General features: G+C 52.3%; 2 protein-coding genes, 1 long non-coding RNA gene and 1 pseudogene across 5 annotated transcripts; 3 read left to right on the top strand and 1 right to left on the bottom strand.

The window, feature by feature from the left end:
* Positions 1–2,925: 2,925 nt before the first annotated feature.
* Positions 2,926–5,239, bottom strand: LOC141496995 (pentatricopeptide repeat-containing protein 2, mitochondrial pseudogene; annotated as a pseudogene).
* A 1,295-nt stretch (positions 5,240–6,534) lies between these two features.
* Positions 6,535–8,973, top strand: LOC141500293 (uncharacterized). The gene is made up of 3 exons (XR_012471902.1): positions 6,535–6,693; positions 8,213–8,283; positions 8,859–8,973. It is a non-coding gene; the product is annotated as an uncharacterized LOC141500293 (long non-coding RNA).
* A 16-nt stretch (positions 8,974–8,989) lies between these two features.
* On the top strand, positions 8,990–11,044 carry S1PR5 (sphingosine-1-phosphate receptor 5). Its single transcript, XM_074203370.1, has one exon. It carries the CDS (start codon positions 8,990–8,992, stop codon positions 10,136–10,138), a length of 1,149 nt encoding a protein of 382 aa, XP_074059471.1. The 3' UTR covers positions 10,139–11,044.
* A 184-nt stretch (positions 11,045–11,228) lies between these two features.
* On the top strand, positions 11,229–17,703 carry KEAP1 (kelch like ECH associated protein 1). Of its 3 annotated transcripts, none has more exons than XM_074203369.1 (6): positions 11,229–11,365; positions 13,347–14,023; positions 14,395–15,080; positions 15,488–15,693; positions 16,074–16,250; positions 16,519–17,703. In XM_074203369.1, exons 2-6 carry the CDS (start codon positions 13,388–13,390, stop codon positions 16,683–16,685), a joined length of 1,872 nt encoding a protein of 623 aa, XP_074059470.1. In that variant the 5' UTR covers positions 11,229–11,365; positions 13,347–13,387; the 3' UTR covers positions 16,686–17,703. The 3 variants fall into 3 exon arrangements, with proteins under 3 accessions (XP_074059470.1, XP_074059468.1, XP_074059469.1); XM_074203367.1 differs by lacking the exon at positions 11,229–11,365 and adding an exon at positions 11,449–11,858 and having other exon boundaries at positions 16,519–17,702; XM_074203368.1 differs by lacking the exon at positions 11,229–11,365 and adding an exon at positions 12,764–12,927.
* The last annotated feature ends 2,484 nt before the right edge of the window (positions 17,704–20,187 follow it).

Below are 20,187 nucleotides of genomic sequence, written 5' to 3'. Positions count from 1 at the left end.
GATTGTAAAACTTTGACCCAGCAATATAACTATTAGGTCTATATTCCAAAAGGACCTCTTTGCACCAAAAATATTTACGGCAGCTCTTTTTGCAGTAGCAAAAAATTGGAATTAGACTCGATGTCCATCAATTGGGCAATGATTGACCAAGTTGTGATGAAATAGTATTGTACTAGAAGAAATGATGAACAGGCTAGTTTCAGAAAAACCTGGGAAGAATTATATGAACTGATACAAAGGGAAATGAATAGAGCCAGAAGAATATTGTATAGCTTTGTAACAGCAATATTATACTATGATTAACTAAAAAGATTTAGCTACTTTGTTCAATACAATGAACCAAGACAATTTCAAAAGACTTGTGATGAAAAATGCCTTCAGAGAGAACTGATGAATTGATACTTATTAAATCTTTATTTTTATTGTTTTATTTTGATTGTGTTGTCTTTTGCATCATAGCTGATAAAAGAGTGGCAGAACAAATATTTTTATTATGTAGGGAGTATTTCTTCCTCTCATTGTCCACAAGGATGAACTCAAGAGACTTGGGAAAGAAACTTTGCAGTTTAGTGTCCTTAGCCATCATCTTGGGAAGCAATCCCTATGTAGGAGCAACTTAGTAGCAACTATCCCTGCAGGGTTGACAGCAACCAACTGCTGCTCAGCTACTTTTCACCAGAGTCCTTTGGACAACCAGATAGCTCAAAATCAGAGTCTTGATCAGTGGGATTCATATCTTTTTTTTTTTTTTTTTGGTTTTTGCAAGGCAGTGGGGTTAAGTGGCTTGCCCAAGGCCACACAGCTAGGTAATTATTAAGTGTCTGAGGCCAGATTTGAACCCAGGAACTCCTGACTCCAGGGCCGGTGCTTTATCCACTGTGCCACCTAGCCTCCCCTAATCTTCTTTGTTTCTTAGCACCGAGGACCATGGAACCTTTCCTTCTGACTTGCTAAAAACCTTCCATATGTGTTGTCTTCTCCATTTGCCATGAACCCCTTCAAAGAAGGGACTGTCATTTTTCTTTATGGGGACTCCAAAAACAATGTTATGCATAAAATACTTCTAAAATACTTCATTCATCCATTAATATCATTCATTTTGTCTCTTTGGGATATACGCTTCATCATGGAATCCCTGGGTCAAAGGACATGAACAGTTTAGTGACTCTTCTGTCATAATTCTGGATTATTTTTCAGAACAGCTGGATAAATTCATCATTAATTGTATATTTGTACACCTCTCTTCCTACAACTCCTTCAGCATTAGTTCCAGTTTCTATCATTTTATTTGGACTCTCACTTCTGCTTAAAATTCTATTTTACTCATATCAACACCTCATGACAGCTCCTCCAAATATTTTCCCATCCAGGTCCCAACCATACAATTAATCATAGATGATCTATTTACTCCTTTGTTTGAGAGAGAAGACATAGCCCCTAACCTCAAAGCTTCCCCCTTCTATTATGGAAAAACTAGAATTGAAAGAACACTGAATTTGGAATCTAAAGATCTGAGCTTGAATCCTAACCCTTCCAAAGCCTTTGTAACTTTGGATAAGCACTGTCTCTTCCTCTTCTGTTGTTTGTCCTTCATTCTCGAAGAAGACCATGACATCAGGGAATTGATACCATGACAAGCACATGAATTGGATTTGAGTGAGGGGGGTCTGAGCTAAGTCACCAGCCTCTCACTTTCTCCTCCAAAGCCTTCTGGGTCCAGTGTCGAGATATGGATCAGGACAATTGGAGATGGATCAGGATGTGAGGCAGTCAGGGTTAAATGATTTGCCTAAGATCACATAGATAGAAAATGTCTGAAGCTAGATTTGAACTCAGGATCTCCTAACTCTATCCACTGCACCACCTAGCTGCCTGGGTCTTACCATATCTAGAATATTGTGTTCCATTCAGGGTACCACATTTTAGGAAAGATACTGGTGAATCAAAGAGTGATTAGAATGGCAGAGGCTCTGGTCATAACAGGATTATTTGAAAGAATTAGAAGTACTTATCCTGCAAAAGAGAAGAGTTTGGAGAAAATAATAGCTGTCTTCAGATATTTGAAAGGCTGTCATGTGAAAGGATTAGACTTGTTCTATTTGGCCCCAGAGAGTAGAAAAAGGTCAAGTTTCAAAGCAACAGATTTTGGCTTGACAGAAGGAAAATCTTTCTAGCCAACAGAGCTGTCCAAAAGTGAATTGAGTTGCTTCAACAGAAATTGGGTTGTCCTTCAAGTAAAGGCTGGATGATTCCTGTCCACTCAGCAGATATGGAGGACTTAGTAAGGTGTAGATGGGAATCACTGGCCCCCTGGGAACCCTTTCAGCCCCAATTTTGTGACTTCTGTGCTGGTCCACAGGAGAACAGGATGTCAATGGAACTATATAATGTGATATAAATGATAGGTTGATGGAACTGTGGACAGTTAGACTGAAGAAGCAAATAGGTGGAAACATGAAAGCTGACTTCAAATATCTGAAGGGTTGCCACATAAACAAGAAATCAGACTTCTTCTTGGTCCCTAGAAGAAAGAACTTCAATGGTCAATGACCAGAACATGCAGAGAGGCAAAATATATTCAAACATTTTCACTTTTTTTCCAGTTAAAAATTTTTGATTCTTTAAAAAATTTATTTACTTATTAACATTTTTAAAAAAAATTTTAGTTTTAAATTCTTTCCCTCTCCAGCATCTCCCCAAGAAAATATTTTTAAATATTTGAATTGTCTCCAAGCCAATAGATTACCTTGGGAGGTTTTGAGTTCCCCATTGCTTTATATCTTCAAGAAAAGGCTAGCTGGGGCGGCTTGATGACCCAGTGCATAGTACCTGAGTTCAAATCCGGCCTCAGACACTTAATAATTACCTAGCTGTGTGACCCTGGGCAAACCACTTAACCCCATTGCCTTGCAAAAACCTAAAAAAAAAAGCTAGCTGAATGTGTCAAGGTTATCATTTCAATCCCTCCAATATCTCTTGCATACCAAACTCTAGCTTTCTACTCACATAACCATATGTAGCCTCCTCTTGGTCTCCCTGCCTCCCAAGTCTCTCCTCTATACAATCTATCCTCCTTACAGCTGCCAAAGTGATTTTTCTAATACAGATTACCTCACAACTCAACAAATCCCAATGACTCCCTAGGATCAAAAATAAATTCCTCTTGACTTGTAAAACTGTTTATAAACTTACTCTTCCTTCTGATGCAGTCTGTGATGTAGTCAAACTGACCCATTCACTGTTCCTTTGCACTGGATCTCTCACAAAGTCTAGACTGCACTCCCTTCCAACCCTTACCTCTTAGAATTCCTGGCTTCCTTTAAGACTCACCTTAAGCATTACATTCTTCACAAAATCTTTTTTTTTTATTCTATGCGTTGCTTTTATTAGTCTAAAATCTTCCTACTTGTTGTCTGATATTCTCAGATCTGGATGGTAAGATAGGAGGGCACAAGTACTGGTGTATATAGATGAGGAAACCAGGAACTAAATCATTAAGTGGATTGTGTAGGGTCACATAAATTAGGTAGTGGTGGAAGCCAGGACAAAATCCTCCTTAGTCCCAGTTTCTTGTTGAGTTACATTGTCCATGTAATTCTGCTTCTAGCAAATATTTTATTAGGGACTTTCTCAGCATTCACACCTTGGTGCTTTAGATACTAAAAACAGTATTAGTGCATTCAAGGAAATATGAAAAAATGACCATTTTTCAAAGCAACACAGCAAACTTCCTGAAATCCACAACAGAATCGAGTTTACAATGATATAACAAGTGCCTTTGGAAAGAAGGGTTACTAAGAGTGGACAAGTCTATAGCCAGCCCTGAAATTCTCCGTTTTCTCTTTGTGTGAACTGAGGTCCAGGAAACAGGACTGAGAAACCACTACAACCTTCTCTAGGGCACATCTGTCACTCAACAGAGACCAAAATAAAAATTCAGGTTGTTTGGGTCAATTGTCCACAATACTAACCTCTCAGTTAGGAATGTCAAAAATCTGGGAAGGGGGAAAAATATTCAGTCTAATTTCCTTTAGATCAATTTCTAAGACATTCAGAAAGACACAATCAGTTCAGAGTCACCTTAGCTCCCCTCCAGGGCTACTCAGCTATCAGAGATGAATTGAGTGGTTGTAAAGTCCGGCGGCTTATTTTTTGGAGAGAATGTGGGGTTTCTTGCTCTGAGGGATGACACAAAGTATTGTATCCACAGATTGGGGGATGACCTGGCCAGAGAGCTGGAGATTATCCCAAATCTCTTTGAATCTGGCCTGGAGAGCTGGCTGTCCATCTAATTTCTTCTTCACTGTAGTCAGCACTTCCTCTGAGAACTCTTGCTTCTTCACAAAGCTAGAGTAGGCTTTTTCAGTAGATGCCTCTGGGATCTGCAGGACTCCTTCCAACATGTCTGAGTGGGCATGGATAAGGATATTTAAATTACTGCATGCTTTGCTGTCTGGGTTCATGATATGAGAATAAATGGATCTTGCTTTTGCCACCTGGTTCTGTTTCAGTGCTAATGCTATAGCAAAACCATAAGCTTGCCTTGTCAAAACTACTTCTTTGATCAATGCTTCGTCCCATAAAGTCATGCAGGTACTGAAAGAATTGGCACTATTCAGTGTGTAGCAAATTGCAAAAGCAAGGATGTAGGTGTCTTTATTGAACTTTACCTCTTGTTTTTTTCATTTCTAATAAAAGCTCCAACGCTCCTTTGTAATTGCCTTTGATAAATAACATATTCATCAGAATATTGAATGATGTGCAGTCTGAAAAGAAACCACGCAAATGCTGGTCTTTGATGAGTTCCACTGCAGACTGTTCTAGGTCCAGCTCATAACAAAGTCTTATAAAAAGGGGTCCAAACTTAAATTCTCCAAAGGAGACATTTCTGTTTTCAGAATGGTACCTGTAAATGGCATTTCTTATCCGCTCCAGGTCATCTTGGGTCTCACACAAATGGAGCAGGATTTTCAATTCCTCCTTTAAGATGAGATCCTTTTTCTTCATTTTTCTCTTCTATATCTTTAAAAAAGATTTCTTTTTTGCCCTGAAATCGACAGGAAGCTGCCATTTTTGCATGCTGGAATTCTTGCAGCTTCACAACATCATCTGCAAGCAGATAGCGTTTCCCTCCCAGGGCCCAGCGGCCGGCCGGGACGCCGAGCAGCACGCCGCGGGCCGCGGGCCGCCGCATGAGTTCCTGCAGGATTCTGCCTGAACGTCGGGTCGCAGCCGCCATCCTGGCGGCTTCCCTAGGGCCGCACCAACTGCGGCAGCCGGACGGGGGATGCCGGAAGAGCGGATTCCCCCCCCACACACACCCCAAATCTTTTCTTGGCTCTTTACTAATCTCTTCCCTCCTTCCCTCTAGTGTAGTTTCTCTCTAAAGTAACTTGCATTCATTTTACACATGTATTCTGTATATTACCTCCCCCATTAGACTTTAAGCTCTTGGAGGGAAGGAACTATTCTACTTTCCTATATGTATCCCCAGTGTTTAGTATAGTTTAGTATAATAAGCACTTAACTTCCTTCCCTCATTTATTTATTCTTATATATATATGTGTGTGTCTGTGCGTGTGTGTGTGTTTAGAGTACCCACCCTAGGTGTTCACATGGATTGTTTGTGCCTGACCTGTGGTAGAGCATTCTGAACTCCCATCAGTCTAATCAGCCACAGTCTGACACTGTAATTTGTCTCAGAGTGATGCTGTTTGGTGTTCTTTGATAAGGATAAGAACCAACCAACCATTTACTCATTCATTGTTCCCCCTTTCACTCAGTACAGTTCTTGACCCAAGGAAAGCATTTAATAAGTGTTTGTTGATTGATTGTTGTTAAGGGAATTCCTGCTCTGAGCATATTGGATTAAATGATCTCTGAACTCCTATTCAACTTTTAAGACTGTGGTATTGACCATTTCTCAGAGGCTGCATGATCCTGGACTTGGATCAGGCAAGGCCCAGCTTGAAATTTTGCTTAGGACTCTTAGCTATGACCTGAGCAAGTCCCTTATTCTCTGTGAGCCCCAATTTTCCACATATATAAATGGAAATATTACTAGTACTCAGAGTACTTATATAGGCTTAAGGATCAAAGATAATGTATTCAAACACTTTACAAATCTTCAGTCCCCATCTACTTTTCACCCAGTCTGTTTCAAACCCCACCTCCTACCCATTATTCTTCAACTGGCCACAATTTCCCAGTAGGTGCAAAGGGCATTGCCCTTGGTGGAGGCCACAGGTCACCCCATCGCATCCACCCCCTTTGTCTAAGGTATGGCTCTGACCAAGCACACTGCCTTGCAGAGAAATGTTTTATAAAATACAGACTCAGATTAGATTAGATTAGGTAGCTGTCCCAGAACCCGGGGGCAGGACCAGAGAGCCAGGGGTCGAATCCTGCCTGGGAACTGGGGAGGAGGGGGCCAGGTGTAGGGAATTAGTAGGAACAGAAGGGGAGGGGTCAAAGGCGGGGGAGGCCCCCGGACATGGAGCAGGCGGGCCTTAAGGAGGGGGCGGCAGAGTTCGTGAGAGTCAGTCTGCCTCTGAGGAGAGAGCCGGCTGACCCGGGGAAAGGTCCCCACGGGAATTGAAGTCCATCCTCCCAGGCCTGCGGGCCCCTGGGGAGCTAAGGGGAAGCAGCTTCCTGGCCCTGAGAAACAGGACCATCCCGTAGCCGAGCCTCACTGTAAGTGTGTCTTTGTCCCAGTCCGTCCCTGGAGTTCTGTCTCTGTGCGCCCCTGTCTGTGTCTGTCTGCTAGTGTCTCTCGGCTGTCTCTGGGGTGCTGGGGGGCGGCGCGGCTTGGGGCGGCGGGGCTGCCGGGCTCCAGGGCTTACTCCAGTCCATCGGGTCTCGCCCTCTGTGCCCCTCTGCTGGCAGGGTCTTTCCTAAGGCGTCCCCCGCAAGCCCCCGCGGAGCCAGGTGCCTCCGGGCGGCTGCACGCCGAGCTCCAGCCCGGACGGGGTCTGAGCGTCCGTGTGGCCGCCTGGGACCGAGTGCCGCGAGCGAGGGCAGCAAGGCTGGCCCCCGCGCGTAGGGCCCCGTGCCGGCAGCGGGCACGCCGCTAGCGCCGGGTGACCCTGGACACATTGCCTCGCCTTGACGCGCTCTCTGCGGAGCCAGTCCCGTCCGGACGGACCCTGCAGTATCGACTGGAAAAGGGCCGCCCAGGAGGGCGCAGGCCCGGGGCCCGGGAGTGGGTCCCGCCGGGTTTGAGGGGGGCCAGCTGTTCCCGCGCCGCCCACAAGCCGGGATGGATCCTGCCTCCCACTCTGGGAACAGCTCAGGCCCCGCCTTCGCCCCCTGGCCCGCACCCAGGCCTGAGCCGAGCCTCTCAGGCCCGGGCTCTTCCCCGCCCAGCCCTGTGCGGGCACAACTCCGGAGGAGGAGCGCGCTTCATTGGGCGAGGAGGAGCGCGCTTCATTGGGCTTGGCGGAGCGCAGCTCGCTACCGCCGGGTGAGTGCGGGGGGCCTGGGGGCCCCTCCCGGGACATGCAAGGCGGGGTAGTGGGGTCTGGGTTCGAGATCCTAGAGCGAACTCGACACCTCTCCCCGAGGGTGTTCCCGGGGTCCTGGCGACGCGCGTGGGGCAGGGGGAGAGCAGCGGCGGGCGGGGTCCTGAAGCTAAGGGCTCCCCCGGCGTCCTTGCTGCACCGGAGACGACTGTGGGGGCTTCGTCCCCGGGCCACAGTAGCCGCTGTCCGGAGCCCTCCGGATGTCCCACGCGGGACACGGGAACGGGACCACCACCCTGCGGCTCCTCTGAACCAAGACCCCCGGTTTCTAGGGACTTCCCTGGCATTTCCAAAAAAGGATAAACCTCAAAATCAGCTCAGGGAAACCCCAGCCATCTGGGCTTAGAGGAATGGAGCGCGCGGGAGGGTACAGAGGGAAGCAGGCGCCGTCTAAGAACCCCCGCTGGCTCGCAAGCCTCTGCCCTTGCTTTCCCGATCCAGCCAGGCCAACGGGCACGGCACTCCTCAGCCACATCTCCTGCCCCGGCTCCAGGGAGTCCTTCCAAAATCCCAGATCTCTCCCATCGGCAGCACGCTCTATGCATTGTGGTGCCTGCTGCGTGTGTAATTCTGGATAGCACGAGTGGGTGCACTGTGTGTCTGATTGCCAGTGATTCTGCTTTTACATTTTAAATCCGGAGGGGGGCGGGGAAATCCGTTTCCAATTAAGGGTTAATTTCCTTCTAACTCAGATTCGGGGATTCAGGGACTTTGTAGCCGTGCACATGAGTGACGCTAAGCCTCCGTGGATTTGCCTACTTGTGTAAGTGTCATGCTCTCTGTCTGTGGATCCGTGCCTGCCTGTGCAACTCTGCTCGTGTGTGTGGCTTTTGTGTTTGTGTCTGTGCGTGTATCTGAGAGTTCTGGGACAATGTCTCCCGCCCCACTGGCTTGGCCCAGCTCCGGTGCCTGCCTGGTTCCTGGCCCGGAGGTCACAACTCATCCCCTCCCAGGAACCTCCCCCGCTGTTCCTCATCCTGCTGGAGCTGCCTGCCAGGTCTTTGCCAAGGGCTAAGCCCATTCCCCTTCGGCCCCCTCACTGCAGTCTGGCTCTAAGGACAGCTGCCTGGGCTTTTGCCCCAGAAGGGGGTGCCTCGAGGGAATCTCGGACATCCTCCCTGTGGAGCACCGGCAGCTCATTGGGTCTCTTTTCTGGGTTGGCCGGGGTCCCAGAATGGGGAGGGGGGAGAAGCTGCCTCTGCCTCCTGCTCCTTATTTCGAAGACTTTAGGGAGGACACAGGAGTCTGAGGGAAAGGAGGTCTCTGGGGTGCTGGACTCTTTAGAGGCCCAGCTCTGGGGGGGCCTCCACCACTGACTTCGCCCTTTCCCTTCCCCAGCAGAACAGCCCCTCCGGAGCTGTGAATGGTTTCTCTCCCCAGGGTCCCGTCTGGGGATGTAGCCGCCCGTCGGTGAAGCGCCCCACGAGGCAGAGCAGCAGCAGGAGGAGGAGAAGGGGAGGCGCGCCCCCATGGAGGCGCCCCCGGCCGCGCTGGGGAGCGAGGTGATCGCGCTGCACTACAACTACACGGGCAAGCTGAATGGGGCGCGCTACGACCCGAACGGGGGCCTGCGCGCCGATGCCATCGCCTTCCTGGCGGTGTGCGGCGTCATCGTCCTGGAGAACCTGGCGGTCCTGCTGGTCCTCTGGCGCCACAAGAAGTTCCACGCGCCCATGTACCTGCTGCTGGGCAGCCTGACGCTGTCCGACCTGTTGGCCGGCGCCGCCTACACCGCCAACATCCTGCTGTCCGGGGCCCGCACCTTGCACCTGTCGCCCGCTCTCTGGTTCGCCCGGGAGGGAGGCGTCTTCGTCACGCTGGCCGCCTCGGTGCTCAGCCTGCTCGCCATAGCGCTGGAGCGCCACCTGACCATGAGCGGCCGCCGGCCCGCGCCCGCCCAGCGCCGGGGCCGCACGCTGCTGCTGGCCGGGGCCGCCTGGCTGCTGTCGCTGCTGCTCGGGCTCCTCCCCGGCCTCGGCTGGAACTGCCTGGGCCGCCTGGCCCAGTGCTCCACGGTGCTCCCCCTCTACGCCAAGCCCTACGTCCTCTTCTGCGTGCTGGCCTTCCTGGCCATCCTGGTGACCATCTTCGCGCTCTACGCGCGCATCTACTGGCAGGTGCGGGCCAACGCGCGCAGGTGGCAGCTGCGGGCCGCGGCCGGAGGGCCCCGCCGCCTGCCCAAGCCCCTGGCGCTGCTGCGCACCGTCACCGTGGTGCTGCTGGCCTTCGTCGTGTGCTGGGGCCCGCTCTTCTCGCTGCTGCTGCTGGACGTGGCCTGCCCGGCCCGGGCCTGCCCGCTGCTCCTGCAGGCGGACTACTTCCTGGGGCTGGCCATGGCCAACTCGCTGCTCAACCCCATCATCTACACGCTCACCAGCCGGGACCTGCGCCGCGCGCTGCTGCTCCTGTGCCGCTGCGGCCCCCTGGGCGCGGGGCCGGGGCGCGGCGAGGGCGCGGCGGGTGGGCGCCGCGGGCTGCAGCGCACGCTCGAGGGCAGCACCAGCAAGTCAGAGCGCTCCTCCAACCGCGCGGAGGGGCCGGACACCAGCGTCTCCACCGGCAACGCCACGCCCTCGCGCGCGCCCCTTCGCTGCCTGCTGCCCAAGCCCGCCGACTGACTCTTCTCCCCCAGCCCGCGCCCGGGGCCCGCCTCTTTTCGGATTGCCGGGCGTTTCTGTTGTTTTATAAAAGTGAATAAAGTAATTTGTACTAGAATGTCGGGGGGTGGACAGACACCTTGGAAAACGCAGAGTCGTTAGGGCCAGCCGGGTCCCGGCTTCCTTGGCCGCCTGGACCACGGATGAGCCGCCGTTACAGGCAGGAAGGGGGAGGAGCCCCAGTCCCAAATCGGATCTGGCGGATGGGCTCGGGGCTTGTGGGAAAATCTTTGTGCAGCGCCATCCTCTCCTCGGCTGGGCTGTGCATACCCAGCCCGGCGCGTCCCTAACATAAGACCCAATCCGTCCTCTACCTCCCGGCACGCAGCCTTCTTGATCTCGGGGCGACCCGCCTGGGCGCTGCGGAAGAGGGTTGGGGGCAGATCGCGAAGCGATTGCATAACTTTGAGCCTGGGGTCTCCCACCTAAGTCTGATCCCCACTTCGCGGCCCTAGCAGACCATGTCGGCGCGCCGCCACCCTCCGGTAGCCTCCCGAACTGCAGAGGATCGAGGTAGCTTTTTTGCTAAGGAGGCTGGAAACCCAGGGATGGGGGGGGGGGGGGTCTGATTGCACCTTGGCTCCACCCCGCCTTGGGTTCCCAGTCTTCAGTGATCCCCACGCGTGGCTCCGGCCCTGAGCTTCCCCACACCCAGGCGTCTCTTTTCCCCGCCTCGGGGCCGGAGCTGCTCCGATTCAGATGTCAGTGGCCCCGCCGCGGCCGCGGACAGGCCGGTCCTCGGGCGTCCGTGGCACTCGGGCTTCCCGCGCCCGGCGGCGGCAGCCGGGGATCCTCCGGCCCCCGGGTGTCCAGGACGCTTCCGTGGCCGGGCAGGGCAACGCGCAGCCCCTGGGGCAGGCGGGACCCCCCTCCCCCGCCCTGCCGCCCCCTGTGTTCCGGGCCCGGGGGCGGCTGAAACGGTCGTTTTTCTCCCCACGTTCGGCCTCGCGCAGGGCGGGCGGGAGCGCCTCCGTGGTGCCGAACAGCACGTGCTCCGAGCTCCCGCTCTGCAGGCGCCTGCGAGAAGCAGAGGCCCGGCTCGGGGCGGCGGAGGAGAGGCGGGTCGCGTGGGGCGTGGAGGCCGGCCGCCGCGGCCCCGGACGAGGGGCGGGCTTGCTGGGCACCGGGCCCGGCTCCAAGGCGGGGCTGCTGAGCCACGGGCCGGGCGGACGTCCCCCAGCGCTTGCGGTGAGTCCTGGGGCCCAGGAGCCCGCGAAGCTCCGTCGTGGGCGCGGCGGGCCCCGGGAAGGGGTGGCCCAGGGGCGCCCCCCGGCTCCGCCCCCGCGGCCAGGCGCTTTGGTGACCCAGGGGCCCCCCTCGGAAGGGGGAGGGGAAGGGGTGGCAACAGGGCCCCCTCCCCCAGCCCTGCCTCCATGCTCTTTTTTGGTGTCGAAGGCAAGCGAGGCCCCTTTCCCCTCCTCCTCGCTCGAGGACGCGGTCTTGGCGACCCCATTGGCCGCCGGATCCCGGGCGGCGGACCAGGAGACTCTTATTCTGACGAGGCCGGGGCGCGCGGTCTGCTTAGTCATGGTGACTTTATCCTCCCCCTTGCCCCTCCCCCTCCGCCTTCCCTCTTCTCCCGCTCCCCACCCCCACCCCACCCCCCGCGCGCCGCGATGGAGGCGCCCGAGCCCGGGAGGCGGAGGCGGAGGCGGAGGAGCAGGAGCGCGGCCATGGCTGGGTGAGTAACGCGGCCGCGGTCGCCGCCGCCGGGGCTCGGGCCCTCGGGGCCGCGGGGGGCCGTGTCCGGCGGGGTGCGGCCCCGAGCCGGCGCCCGGGAGAGGCCCCCCGCTGCCGGCCCGGGCTGGGCTCCGGGGCCCGGCTCGCAGGCCGCCGCGGGGGGCTCCGGGCGGCGGGCCCGGGCTCGTCCCTGCAGCTCGGAGCCCGCCTGGCGGCGCGGGCCGCGGCGGACCCAGAGAGGGGTGGCCTGGCCCGGGCCGAGCCGGCCTGGCGCCCCCCGGCCGGGCGCCGCTTTGTTTCCCCCCTCCGGGCCCGGCCTTCCCCGCTCGCGCAGGGCTCCCCCCGTCAGAGGGCCGGGCGGACGGGCTCTGGGGGGGCCGGGAAGGCCCCCGCGGGCGGCCCCGGGACCCCGAGAGCCGGTCGTGGGCAGGCCGGGCCGGACCGGGGCCAAGGCCGGGGCAGGAAGTGGGAGCGCAGCCATTGTGCGGCCCCGGCCCGGGTCTCGGGCCGGCTCCGGTTGCGGCCCCGGCCCGGCCCCGGCCCCGGCCCGACCGACGTTAGCGCGGCTTCCCGGGCTTTGCCCCCTCCGAGCCTCCCCAGCGGCCCGGGGGGAGCGGGGGGCGCGGGCGGCGGGGAGCGCGGGCGCGAGCCCCGACGTCACGTAGCTGGGAGGCCGTCCCGCCCGGCTGGAGTCCGGGCTTCCTGCCTCGGAGCCAGCTTCCTCGGGCTCCAAGCGGGGCCGGGCTGGGGCCAGTGCGGCCCCCCGGACCCCCAGGGGAGGGCTAGCAGCCGGAACACGGGGCTTGTACCCTCAGGGGCCCCAGGAGTAGCCATGGCCGGAATGCCACCTACTAACTGGCTAATGGGGGGCACCGGGCGGGGGGGTGTCCACTACTTAGAAGGGTCACTTCTCAGATGTCTAGTGTGGCCGCAGCTCGGATCTGGGACCTTCTGCTTTTTGTACTCGGAGTTCAGAGCCCGACGCCGCGGGAACTGGGTTGGAATTCCAGATCTTAGCACCTGTGCAAAGTTGCTTCCCTGCAGATCCTCAGCTTCCTCTTTAGAGTGAGGTCGGAATGGATGCCTTCTGAGATCTGTGATCCCTTCAGGGCTCAGAGCCAGGCCAGAGAGACCTCCACCAGGGGGTCTGGCCAGGGAATATAATTAAGAGGAGGAGCCATAGTATTTATGTAGCTCTTTTAAGTTTTGCTGAGTACTTTACATAGGTTATCTCATTGGCAGGAGGCCTTACCCAGGCAAGAATTGCTACTCTGGAGTGCCAGCTGACACTGATAAGGCTCACTTTTAGGCTGGTACTCTGAGCACCTAGGGTGGGGGGAGTTGGCTACCAACTCCTGGGATAGTCGTCTTAGCAAAGAAGAAATTGTTGTTCCCCCAAGAGACAGAAAGAAGCCCATGGAGGAGTGGGTTTTCCCCACCAGGACTGGCATCTAGGGCCTGATCATCATCCCCTCACCCTCACTCCCAGGTGCATGATTCCAGGCGGTGGCAGTGTTTTTCTAGAGGCTGATGCAGCCAGTGTCTGGGCATAGCAGGGGTGTTCCCTGTGCCCATTCTCTCCCCCTCCTGTCCAATCGCCCTGGGGGGGCTGGCGATGCGGTGATGTATGCCACGGAATGCAAGGCGGAGGTGACACCCTCCCAGCATGGCAACCGGACCTTCAGCTACACCTTAGAGGACCACACCAAACAGGCCTTTGGCATCATGAATGAGCTTCGGCTCAGCCAGCAGCTATGTGATGTGACTCTGCAGGTCAAGTACGAGGATGCGCCTGCTGCCCAATTTATGGCGCACAAGGTGGTACTGGCCTCCTCCAGCCCAGTTTTCAAGGCCATGTTCACCAATGGGTTGCGGGAGCAGGGCATGGAAGTGGTCTCCATTGAGGGCATCCACCCCAAAGTGATGGAACGACTCATAGAGTTTGCCTACACTGCCTCCATCTCCATGGGGGAGAAATGTGTGCTACATGTGATGAATGGGGCTGTCATGTACCAGATTGACAGTGTAGTGCGGGCCTGCAGTGATTTTTTGGTGCAGCAGCTGGACCCCAGTAATGCCATTGGCATTGCCAACTTTGCTGAGCAAATTGGCTGTGCTGAACTCCATCAACGAGCCCGGGAGTACATCTACATGCACTTTGGGGAGGTAAGTGTGTTATGTTTGGCCTGGGTGGGGGGGGGGTGTGAAGGGTGGTGTGGTGAATGATTCATTTTCTGGACAAAACTCTAGTCCTGTGCCTAAGTTGAGATGTACAGGGTGAGAGTGAGAAAGTCTAGGTTGATGGGCGTCTGGCTGCTTTGTTACTTGTTCATTTGTTTATTAGTACTACTTTGAGCTTTGGGGAGGAGCTGGGGGCATTCTGTTTCCCTGTGTCTCCACTCAGGGGTGGCCCCACTGAAAGCAGGAAGTACACAGCTCCTGACGATGGTAGTCAAATCCCAGGAGGATGGGAGGGCAGCGCTTTGGACCGTGGTCAAGAACTCCTTGCCCCCACTAGCTCTCATCCCCCCTACCAGGTAGCAAAGCAGGAGGAATTCTTTAACCTGTCCCACTGCCAGCTGGCTACACTTATCAGCCGGGATGAGCTCAACGTGCGCTGTGAGTCCGAGGTCTTCCATGCCTGCATCAATTGGGTCAAATATGACTGCGAGCATCGCCGCTTCTACATTCAGGCCCTTCTTCGTGCTGTCCGTTGCCATTCCCTCACTCCCCACTTCCTGCAAATGCAGCTGCAGAAATGTGAGATCCTCCAATCAGATTCACGCTGTAAGGACTATCTGGTTAAGATCTTTCAAGACCTCACCCTGCACAAGCCCACCCAGGTGATGCCCTGCCGGGCACCCAAGGTGGGCCAGCTCATCTACACAGCAGGAGGCTACTTCCGCCAATCATTGAGCTACCTGGAGGCCTACAACCCTTGTGATGGCACTTGGCTCCGTCTTGCAGACCTACAGGTGCCTCGAAGTGGCCTGGCAGGCTGTGTGGTGGGTGGCCTGCTGTATGCCGTGGGGGGCAGGAACAATTCCCCAGATGGCAATACAGACTCCAATGCCCTGGACTGCTACAATCCTATGACTAATCAGTGGTCCCCCTGTGCACCCATGAGTGTGCCCCGGAATCGTATTGGTGTTGGTGTCATCGATGGCCTCATCTATGCAGTTGGGGGCTCCCATGGCTGCATTCACCACAACAGTGTGGAGAGGTGAGTGTTGGGCAATGAATAAACTCAACAGTACCTCCTATTAAGATAGATATGGGAAACCAGGCCCCAAGAGCTTAGTTGAGGAAAACAACACCTGAGAAGCATCTGAGAAGGCATCAGTCATCAGACGCAAAGCAAAATAGTGAGAACAGGGTAATTGATTATTATTTCATATTCATACTCATGAAATAAGCCCATTCCCTGCTCATTGCTCCTAGTAGGAGGAAAAATTTGGATCCTGAGTGGGGTTTACAATCAATTTACCTTACAACTTTGTCATCTTGCTTTAAGAGGCCAAAAGCAAGACGACATGGCCAGCCTTGTGGCCCCGGCCCCCTGTTCACCCCTCCCACCCTCATCTGCAAGGACAGATTTGGTTGATTCTCATCCTCTGGCTTCCCTTGCAGGTACGAGCCAGAACGGGATGAATGGCACTTGGTAGCCCCGATGCTGACACAGAGGATCGGTGTGGGAGTGGCTGTTCTGAATCGTCTCCTTTATGCAGTCGGTGGCTTCGATGGGACAAACCGTCTCAATTCTGCTGAGTGTTACTACCCGGAAAGGAACGAGTGGCGGATGATTGCCCCTATGAACACCATCCGAAGTGGGGCAGGTGAGCAGGGAGATATTCGGGGGTAGGGATGGGGTCTGGAATCCTAGACTGAAGTTTTCTCCTCTCAGGGACCTGACCAAAGCAGAAATAGATATTTATTGTGTACCTGACCTTGGGGATGGCAAGGCCTGGCCTGGTTTGCAGAGATGAGCAAAAGAAACAGGCTGCCTATTCAGGTCCCTGTGCTCTGCCTTCTTAGAGGGGGATCTTGTTACAGCTTTGATGCTCAGACAAGCAGACTAGTTCTCTCCATGCTCAGATTTATGTGATCTTGTAAGGTAAGGAGAGGACCCTAAGTAGAAGTGCTGTCTGGGGATTCTGAGGAACCTGGATTTTCTATTCTATGGGTCACCCATCTGTCTGTCTGTTTGTTTGTGCAGGAGTCTGTGCTCTCAACAATTGCATCTATGCTACAGGAGGCTACGATGGCACTGACCAGTTGAACAGTATGGAAAGATATGATGTGGAAACAGAGACCTGGACTTTTGTGGCCCCCATGAAGCATCGGCGGAGTGCACTGGGGGTCACTGTACACCAGGGAAAGATCTATGTTCTTGGTAAAGTTAGCTGTATGGATTCTGAACCCTGAGGGGGGGCACAGACATCCAATGTATCTGATATACTCAGTCCTTTGAGAGTCATTATGGAATAATAGCACAGCCTTTCTTTCCTTCTCCATCTGCTTTTTGCCTTGCAGGACTGGGCAGGGGAGGGAAAAGTAGAAAGAAAGCAAGAAGACAAGTTGTGGGGATTTGAAAAGCCAGTCCTCTCTCCCCTTCTTCCCTGACCTGATGCAGATATATGCTTATCTTGTCCCCCTTGCAGGTGGATATGATGGACACACATTTCTGGACAGTGTGGAATGCTATGACCCAGCCACAGACACATGGAGTGAAGTGACACATATGACCTCTGGCCGAAGTGGGGTAGGGGTGGCTGTGACCATGGAGCCTTGTCGAAAGCAGATTGACCAACAGAACTGCACCTGTTAAAAGATTTTTATCTCTTTAACAAAATTGTCAGATTTTTTTTGTATGAAAATGAAAAACAAAGCAAAAAAATCATTTCCAAGACCAGAAGCTGGAATAACAATTCAGTGTTAAAATAACAAAGCAGAAGAAGCCAACACAGGAACCTTTGATTTTGCCACTTTGGCCCTGAGACATTTTTTGTAAGGTATTGTCAGGGATCCACTGGCTTAGGAGGAGTTTGGCAAGGGGGAGGATTCTTAGGAGTGGGGCACTGGCATCCAGTGCGCCTATAGGAGAGGGCCTGCCTGCAGAAGGGAGATGGAAATTGGACCCAGACCATAGCCACAGACTCCAGCTCTCTTCATTCCTGAAGCTCCTGTGCTGAACAAGAAGGGTTTTGGTGCCAGGATGTTGGCATGAACACTGGGGGTGGGGTGGGCTTGTACATAAAAACTTGGGCTAGATTATCTCTGGGCTCTCTACAATTATCATGGTAAGTTCTCTTGTAACTTTCAAACTGAAATAAAGATCAGACTAACTAGTGTTTTCAGGAAGTTTCCCTGCTCTCCAGATCTGGGCAAAATAGGCAGGGGGCTGGAAGACCCCCCACACACACACATTAGAAGCAGGACTGCTAGAATGAAAATCCAGAATTCTTAAGTCACACCCACTTCCTCCATCATTTCTAATTAGTTTGGGGCTTAGCAACCAGTCTAACTCTACCATTAAGATGCCATTGCTGATCCCTTATTTCAATTATCAAAGGACAAAGAGATTATGGTTAAGCATAGAGGGAAATGATTTAAATCAAGGGGGCCAAGGCTATGGCCTGTTTCAGATCACTTATGCTTAGGGCTGTTATCCAGGAGGTCTTGCTTTTTTTGACCAGGATGAAGCACTTCACTGGGAATTTAGAACTAGGGTTCCTTTCCCCATTAATTAAGGCCCTAAAGATTTAGATCTGCTATACTAGGCACTATGGGGAACACAAAGAATGTTTCTGCTACAAGCTGTTGTAGAGGGTTTTTTGTTTGTTTGGGCTTTTTTTTTTTTTTTTTTTTTTTTTGGCTTGTAAGGATTGAATCCTGCTTGTGGAGCTAATTCAGAAATAATAGTTGGTGAATTCAGTGTAACAAACTCCCCCTGCCCCAATTCTCCTAAAGGAACAGGCCCTTTACAAAGCTCTGGCTGAATTATACAGTCAGCCACCAGTCTCAAAGAGCCTTGGCAAGGAAGAGTGCTTGACAGAGTCAAGGAGAGCAGCAGCATGGGACATATACTCCAGAAGGGGGTGTCTCCCCACATATGTAGGTGGGGCAAGAACCTACCCACAAAAGATCAAAGTACAGGGACTGCAAAACAGAGCCACGAGTAATGATTTGTTGTGGATAAACACCAAAGGGTGGAATTAAGGTAAATCAAGTGTCCAAATGATCCAACTCCCTAAAAAACATTTCCTCTAATTGCCCATTCTGGTCCAATACAATAGCTGCTGCTTCCCAGGAAGGCTACAAGAATCCCCAGCTTCTGGACTTCATTTAGGCCTGGTCTAAGTTCCAACGAGAATTACATCAAGCCACCAGCACACCTGTAAATCACAAGCTGTAGTCTATGTAACTGTCATCATCCACAGGCATGTATTAAACATTTACTATGCACCTGGTACAGGTAAACTGAGGATAGAAAGACTAAAACATGGTCCTTTGCCCTGAAGGAAATCTCGATCTAATGAGACAACATGTAAAACAAGTACCTACAAGATACAGGGGACAGAGGCAAGGAATTGGCAAATCTCTTGCACAAAGTACAATGTGAACTTAGGGAAGCCAAAGCACAGAGGGGAAGAAGAAGAGTACTGCAGGAACAAGAGAAATCAAGTAAAAAAGCAAGACATCCAGTTAGAAAAAGCAGTTGTAGCGGTGTAGCAGGATTTTAATGTGGAAAGTGGTGTAAAGGGACTAGGAAGGAAGGCAAGCATCAGGCTGTGATTAGCTTTACATGCTGAAAAGGTGATTTTATATTTCATCCCAGAGATAAAAAGGACTCGGTGGAATGTGTGTGTGTCTGTGTATCTGTGTGAAGACCTTATCTGGCAACTGAGTGAAGAAATGTGGACCAACCAGTAGACTTATTAGCCAAGGTGGTGAGGGTTTTTGTTTTTGTCTATTGTAAGGCAGTGGGGGTTAAGTGACTTGCCCAAGGGTCATACTGCTAGTTAATTATTAAATGTCTGATGCGGCATTTGAACTCAGGTCCTTCTGACTCCAGGGCTGCTACTCAATCCACTGTACCACCTAGCTGCCCTGTGGTGAGGATTTTTGATAGGAAAGAGGCTGTGTGCATAGGGAATAGGGGATGAATTTGAGAAAGGATAAGACTTGGCAATAGATTGAAAAGGGGAGTAAGTGAAAGAGACAAGGATGACTAGGAGGATGGTGAACAATAAGTTAATAAGGAAGTCAAGAAAGTAGGAATGTTGGGGTCAAAGGGGATTGATGAGTTTGATTTTGGACATGTTGAGTTTAAGATGTCTTTTTCTTGGGGGTGGCTAGGTGGCACAGTGGACAGAGCACTGGACCTGGAATCAGGAGTGCCTGAGTTCAAACCTGGCCTCAGACACTTAGTAGTTGCCTGGCTGTATGGCCTTAGGCAAGCCACTTAACCCCATTGCCTTGCAAAAAAACAAAAACAAAAACAAAAAAAAAAAAACCAAAAAAAAATCTTTTTCTGGCAGGCAAACAGGGTTAAGTGACTTGCCCAGAGGCCCAGAGTCACTTAATTAGTTAAGTGTCTGAGGTTGGATTTGAATTTAGGTCTTCTTGACTCCAGGTCTGTACTCTTCACTGTATCACCTACCTACTGCTGTAAGATATTTACAAGACATTTAGTTTAAAGTGTCTAAGAAAGTTGATGATGAGAGACTGGAATTCTGTTAGGAAGAAGATTAGGGTTTGAATAAATTTGAAAATTATCTCCTGTGAAGATGATAATTAAATCCATGGGAGCTGACAAGATCACAAGGTGAAATGGAATAGAGGGACAGACATCCATGGGTAGTGGGCATGACCTGGAAGAAGAATGAGTAGAAGAAACTGAAAAGAAGACATTTGATAGGTTAGAGGAGAATCAGGAGAGAGGAGTATCATCAAAAACCTAAAGACAAGGAATTATCCAGGAGAAGGTGTACAGCAGAATCAAATGCTGCTAAGAGGTCAAAAAGAGTAAGGACTGAGAAAGATAATAGGCAACTTTTATGTAAAGCAGTTGCAACTGAATGATAAAACCCAGACCTCAGAATTTAGAAGAGAATTCAAGGAGAGGAAGTACAGAGATCAATTAACTATACATGGCTTGCTCAAGAAGTCTGACCACAGCAGGAAGGAGGGACACAGAATGATAACTATTAGGGATTAAATAAGTTTTTTAAAGGAAAGCCACATGTTTGTAAAAAATATGGGGGCCTGTAGATAGGGAGACAGTGAATGGGGATGATAAAAGGTAAAATTTGCTGAAGATGAGATGG

Source organism: Macrotis lagotis, chromosome X, assembly GCF_037893015.1.
Source record: "Macrotis lagotis isolate mMagLag1 chromosome X, bilby.v1.9.chrom.fasta, whole genome shotgun sequence".
Classification (NCBI taxonomy): domain Eukaryota; kingdom Metazoa; phylum Chordata; class Mammalia; order Peramelemorphia; family Peramelidae; genus Macrotis; species Macrotis lagotis.
The sequence above is the reverse complement of the archived record's forward strand: the minus strand, read 5'-3'. Positions and strand labels throughout refer to the sequence as shown.